The 7,326-nt window shown below is 30.3% G+C and overlaps 1 protein-coding gene across 1 annotated transcript; it reads right to left on the minus strand.

The window, feature by feature from the left end:
* Positions 1–598: 598 nt before the first annotated feature.
* On the minus strand, positions 599–6,902 carry LOTGIDRAFT_143684 (hypothetical protein; the record flags this gene model as incomplete). The annotated part of the gene is made up of 11 exons (XM_009054336.1): positions 599–776; positions 1,289–1,512; positions 1,709–1,828; positions 2,050–2,088; positions 2,245–2,292; positions 2,512–2,670; positions 2,931–3,086; positions 3,278–3,416; positions 5,996–6,222; positions 6,479–6,604; positions 6,783–6,902. The coding sequence occupies 11 exons, from the start codon at positions 6,900–6,902 to the stop codon at positions 599–601; spliced, it is 1,536 nt and encodes a 511-aa protein (XP_009052584.1).
* Between the last annotated feature and the right edge of the window lie 424 nt (positions 6,903–7,326).

Below are 7,326 nucleotides of genomic sequence, written 5' to 3' on the forward strand. Positions count from 1 at the left end.
TGAAAATCTGCTTCACTTTTATGTCCACCTGCATTATGTTTTAATGAATAATCTTCCATTAATTTTCTTCCACAAATCTAAAATAACATAACATGTACAAATTACAGAGCTGACACATACCTTCCCTGACAACAGAGACAACAAAATCAATTTGACCAAGATATTTTTAGTATGAACAATTTGTTATACTGCAAAAACCTGGTTGAGATTTCAGCTCTCTATTGAAACCAATACGACAAGACAAGATGAGAGTGTGAGTGAGTAATAATTATTATACATGAATAAGATTTACCGATAGGTTAGATAATTTTCTAACTCCCATTACTGCCAGACAAAACACAGCCTGAAATATAACACAAGTAACAAAATCAATAAATAACTTAAAAAACTCCTTTAAATTAAAATTAATCCATTGAACACAGAGTGAAAATGACAAAACTTCATAGGCTCTGAATTTTAAATTATGTAACAAGACTATGATATATAAATACTTTGTGACACAGGCTGCTCAGATTAATAGTGTTACATAGTAATGAGGCCAGTAGTGGTTATTAAGTGTATAAAGGGTTAAGTGATCCAAGTAAATAATGGAATGCCCTTAGCTGGTACATAAACTTACCAAGTACAAAACAAATAATAAATAACATGCTACCACTATAGCTACACCCAGATATGCTGCCCAATGATCAGGTAGTTTCTCTAAATATTCCACCACAAAAAATAAATTAATAGCTATCACAACTATAGCTAATAATGCAGTTAAAATCTTTGTTGTTCTGAAATAAGAAATAAACTTAAAGATGGAAACAACTGTCTGAGATTCAACATAACTACTTCTTCGTACATTTTATCACCAATTCAAATTTTGGGGATTTTAAAAATGAACATCATAACAGTACTGAATTCATGGAATAAATTATTGTAAGATTACATGTAAAATAAACATACTTCTGTGCACTAAATTTCAATGACGTTTTCTAATATTAGGCAAAAAAAAAACATTTCGAAGAGTTTTTCACATTAAAAATATTTTTTTCAGATGTTTTATAATAAAATTAGGAAAGGATTCCTGGTAAGAAAGATCTCTACAACTAGATATTTGTATATTAGGGACGTAAATAGACAATGCCTGAGGAGGGGGCAAAAAATGAGACTGTCTCTCTGAGGTGATCATCTCTGAACAGATGTCAGATAGTCTCAGATGAATTTTGAGCATTTAGAGGGTTTCATTTTCACTTCAAAGTTCTGAGAGGAAATTCGCTACTGACAATGAGACAGTTCTACTCACCTTCCATTGACAAACTCATCCATTAGACCTTTAGCACTAGTAAAAGTGAGAATTGGTAATAAGGCGAAGGGTAATTGTAAAGACATTAAAACATTTAATAAGTCATTCATCACAGTCAGATTTTCTATGCCTTCATATATAGCTATAAAAACAGTAGGTAATATTGCTATAGTTCTTGTTAATAATACTCTCTGCCATCGTTTCCATTTTAAATTTAGAAAACCCTGAAATAGACAAATAACTTATCAACTCCAAACTTCCAAATCTCCTATGGATAAGGAAATTATTTATACGGTCAATGTTATTTAAATGCATCTGAAATTCCCACTTTTATTCTGTTGATTTTTGACTTTAAAATCATAATTTATGCTAAGCAATCAAATAAATATATAACAATTAGGTTAATAGGTTAAACATTACCTCCATTACAAACTGTCCAGTGTAGGTTCCAGTCATAGTTGAACTTTGACCTGCTGCTAATATTCCTACACCCCAAATATACATGGCAGCTATACCAAACTTGCAGCCTAAAAATACTCCCTAAAAATAGCAATATTTCCATCAGAAACTACATTAGATGTTCAATGGACATTGAATTTACACAAAATATCTATATTTTTTTTCATAATTAGTTTTAAAGAGCATTATAAATAATAAAAAGTATTTTCTACAGACTAAGATGAATTTTGAAGTTTCAGTAAGTGAGGTTATAGACAATAATTCTTTAAGTCTCTAAATTTCACAAAATATCAAATACTTACCCCTTTGTAAATATCAACAGAAATTTCTTGATCTGTATTCTTGAAATAAGAAAAAGAGAAAAAAGGTAACAAATTAGAAATAAAAATATCATGTCAAAGTGACCCCAGATAAAAATCCAGCAAAACAGACCTGGTACTAAAATCAAATTCATATTTCTGTCTACTAGTTTCAAAAAGAACATGAAGTCTACTTACATTGAACACTGATGCATGGGGATTCCCTTGAGCTTCACACTTTTCAAACTAAAAAAAAAACACCAATGAAGTAAACTTGTATCTAGAAAAACAATTTGTGGGATTCAGTCTTGCATAAGAATATCATTTCCAATCATGGTCATGAAAGGTTGCCCATAATTTCATGCCATGCGGCCAGTTAAGCGATAGTATTTAAAAAATTTTGTAGGGGCACCTTTCCAGTTGAATTTAAATTAACCATAAGAATAATAATTCAGGTATACTTACTAAATCATGGTTTGTTTGATTAAAAAATCCTTCAGCAAAAACTGCCACAACAAACACATTGATAAGGAATGATATGAATAAGGCAATAATGGCCTCGATTAAAAAATATTTATTGGCTTCTCGAATTTCTGGTCTTTTAGATCGATCCACTTCACGAGACTGAAAGAAAAATACAATACAATAGTTTATTGTCTCAGACAACTGTAACTATCTCATTTACATAATGACCATGCAATGTTAAAAGAATGGTTAAATGTTACATCATATGTTTTTATGAAGTCATATTCTGTTCTCATGACTAGTAAGTTGTCCTCGTCTATGAACAAGGGCTCTTTTATCGCTTATTTCAACATTACGTAAATTGACAACAAAACTCTTGTATTATGTATTTTTATTCTTAGGCTTGATAAGAATATTACCTTGACCAAAGCAGAATGTAGATAGATATTGTGAGGCATGATAATAGCACCAATAACTCCTACAGCTTGTAACAACTGTTTAGAACCACAACCTTCACAATATGGTACAAATAAACCTTTAACAACTTGTGCTTGGTTTGGTGCTACAACTATATACTGAAATAGAAAAGGGTTTCAATCAGTTTGTCTTACTATCAAAAGCATCAACTATAATAAACAGTTTCCAAAATTTATAGCTGTTTGAAGCAACTTCAGCTACAACTGCCTTTGGTTTCAACAAAGATTAAACTGGTAGATAGATATCAAAAACATTATCAAACATAGCATTACAAAAGGAAAATAATTACCTCATATCCAAATGTTACAGCCATGACTAAAATAAGAAAGGCAAAAAATCCTTCTAGTTTTCTCAGACCATATTTATCTAAGAGTAAAAATGTAAATGTGTCTGCTATGGTGATGATTACTCCTGCATATAAAGGCACTCTGTAATTAATATTAATAATCTACATTTAAAAATTTAATATTAACAAAATAAAAACGATATAAAAACAAATAAAAACAAAATAAAAACAAAATAAACAATATTACACCGTGAAGGAAAACAAACTAAAAACTAGAGCCAATAAGTTACGATTCTCGAAGTATATTGTGTTAGGTTGGTTTCATTCATACTACTCGAGCATTCCCTTCGAATACGTTCAACTTGTATCACAACGTTATATACCCCTTATGATTCTTTTAAAAACCTTTCACTGGTCAACGATACAATTCTAATACATTTTTTAATTATTTTTTCTTAAAATTAAAAAGTACAAAAATTTATTTTTTTTGTGTGGATTGGATCAGTCTCTTCCATATTTAGAATTATTGAAATATAGGAATCCATGTTCCAAACATTTAAGAATATTCCTGGCACTTGGCTTGTGTTATTGTTCTATTCGCAATATTCAAATGGCTATAAAAAAAGATGTAGATATCGTACAACAAAATCAAAGGCACCATGTGATAGAAATCATCAAGGGCTATGGCTTTTCGTCAGACCACTAGTCACCAAAGGTCAAGGTTACTAGATATGAGCCTTAAAAGTTTTAAAAATAACTGTTTTTGGAAGCCTATAAAACCGGAAGTAGGTGTCAGACATCAAAGATCAAAGTATAAATTGACATTATAGATCAATTACCTTTGACCTTGAAAAGTTCAAGGTCATCCATGTTAAAGGTCAAAAATAAAAATCTAGTAAATTATAAAACCTGTAAAAAGTCCAGACAGATTTACCTTTACCACATATTGGCCAAACTAGTTACCTATTAACTTGCCAAATATTATAGATGACAATTATATACTTTGCGAGTAAATAAATAACAAATATATAAGGAAATGTGAATCTAGCCCAGATGTGCCACGCCCATCCCAAAATTTTTGTTACAATGTGTACAATGCTAAGCTATGTTAAAAATTTCAAGCGTCTAAAGTTATTAATCATGAGATATTCATACTTTCATGTTAAAGGCTTGAGATTTTACGCACAGTTACTATAGAAGTCAGTTCAAAATTTTCAAATTTTAAAAAGCGCAATTTTGATCAAAATATCTAGTGTTATATATCAATGAAAAGAAGAGATAGCCCGTAATAAAGATATATGAGAAATTTTGTCATATGTAAATTAGGTCATGTGACACAGCTCTTTAAAATTTAAAATCGCTATTTTCAAATGGCTGTAAAACCGGAAGTTTACATTGCACAGCAAAACTGAAGACGGGTCATAAGGTCACCAAAGGTCAAGGTCACGAATATGGGCCTTAAAACATTTTGTATTCACTGGATAAATATGACCGGAAATATAAGAAAAGCAAAATCAAAATTCAAAATCGGCTTCCTGAGAATTGTTTGCAATCCATTGAAGATAACATAGACATCAACATCACACACATCCGATTAACCCCTCAGGCCCAATTTCTCGTTTTTCAAAAGTGAGTCATATCAATATGGCGGTTGACCTGTTACTTCTGGGTTGGATTTTTTAAATATCATATCTTTACATGGGCAATTTTAGCTTCAAATATCTTCAAAATTCCGGAAGTTGAAATTTTCTGTTTAAAAGCGAATAACGTCAAAACCGTAAGTGATATCGACAATATGAAAATTGATTTTACTTCGCAATCAAATGACCATCTACCTGTAAATTTTCAGATTGATCGAAATTAAATTGCAGAAGTTAAAAAATACCAAAATATGAAAATCAATTTGCAAAACAAATGACAAACTGCAATGACAAATTATACAAAAAAATAAAAATGTTTTAGTCACACAAATTTATCAATTGCAAACAATTCTTAAATAAAACAAACTGAAGTCAACAAACATTAGCTATTTATGTTGACGAGTAAACAAAGTCATTAGCTGTCTATAGAGGAAAAAAAAGGATTTTGTATACATGTATTTTTTTCACAGATTAATTGTCATTATTTTTAAAATGATATTTCTAAATTTTTATCTGACTTACAAAAGACAATGTTGGAAACATGCTTTAACTGCAATTCCTAAGACAAATTTCTAAGCTAGTCCTTTGACTTCACAGAATTTCACAGGCTGGTTTTATTTTATCATATCTCATACACTTATTTTATATGAGGACTCATCTTTAATCAAGTCTTAAGAAATTTTTTTTTTTTTTACTGCATGATTTGTGAATTTTTTTGCCTGTCAATTAAAGAGTCATTAAAAAAGAAGAAATCTCTCAGTAAAATCTTAACTTTAGTCTAAAACAATTTAAATATTGGGGGAGTAAAAAGTCTGTTCACTGAAGAAATAAAGAGTCAAACTCAACAATACAATGTTGCAATCTTTCTACATGAAACTTTCATAGGGAAGAACTTTGTGAAGTTTTTCAAGGTTTACTCGCCTTGATATTTGTGTAAGGTGGTCGTTATTCTAAAATTTCGCATATGACTATACATTTTAGTCATAGACCTTGTTTTTGATTCCTATCAGGTAAGAGGGAAATTGAACACATTATTTCAAAACACAATTAATCATCAAGTCCTTTGTGTTTCAATACTTACTTTCCATCTGATAAAAGATAAATGGCAATGGCGGTTCCAATAACTTCCTGCATGTCAGAACCAATTATAGCAATCTCTACCATTAGCCATAATAAAAGACGTGGTACTATGGGGTACTGACGGTAACACACCTCTGCTAGATGCATTCCTGTGACTACACCTAGTCGAGCTGCTAATCTCTGCATTAATAATCCCAATATTGTTGCACCCATTAATACCCATAATAACTGAAAAAACCACAATAATCCAATATCCTCTGTTATTATTCCAAGTATTACAATGTCAGATTGATTTTTCAACCTATTTCATTTCAAACTCTTTTTCTTTTTCCAACCAATTGCAAAATATGTTTCATTGCATTAAATCTTGCATTCAACTTTCAACAAAGGGTGCAAAAATATATAACATACTTTTTTTCTTACTGTACAGACAAAATTACAGTCAAACCTCTAATCTGACAATCTACCAAAATTTCTAACTTACCCTGAATTGAGCAACTGAACCTGACTGTAAATCTGACTCTATATTACCTGGATCTAAATAAGCTATACTCATTAAAAACCCTGGTCCAGTGAACGCCCATAGTTTACGGAAACTAAACATCTTGTACTGAAATACAAGATACGTATTAGATGATCTTTAATCTTTAATAACACACACACAAGAACAGATTTTTCCGGAAAATTTACTGAAGTCTTACATCTCTATTTAGTATAGATAAGTCTAGTAAAGTTATGTTATTGAAGTAAAATGAAAGTGTTGTTTGGTTTATTATAGAAAGACCTACGTTATCAGCATCAGGAATGGGTATTTGTTCAGAAAAATATGTTGATGCTACAGTTGTCACACTGCCTTTCTTTACTGGTGAAGTTTCATTACTACTGGAAGATGCAAAATTGTTGCTCATATCTTCATAATCCTTTGGGTCGGCATCCATTTTCAATTTCTTTTTCTTCTTGAATAAAAATGTAAAACATAAAGATTAATTCTCCTTTTGTTTCAAAATCTGAAAGGGAAATTCTTAATATTAGAAATAACAAAATTAAATTCTGCCTGTTCATAGGCAAAGATTTGACAAAAACTAAAAAATAACTGAATGTTTGTATATAATGAAGGAATTAAAGCATCACTGTTTTTTACTCTTGTCAAAAGCCTATTAAACTAATATTAAAATAACACCTCTTCAAATACAACACATGTATAAAATATTACAATAATTAATATACACTCATTATATCCATTGAGGGGATGGAAGCAACACAAACTACATTTCACTGTTGAGATAAGAACATATGTTGCATAAATGTAAAATGACATAAAAATTAGACAGA

Source organism: Lottia gigantea (genome assembly GCF_000327385.1).
Source record: "Lottia gigantea unplaced genomic scaffold LOTGIsca_213, whole genome shotgun sequence".
Lineage (NCBI taxonomy): Eukaryota > Metazoa > Mollusca > Gastropoda > Lottiidae > Lottia > Lottia gigantea.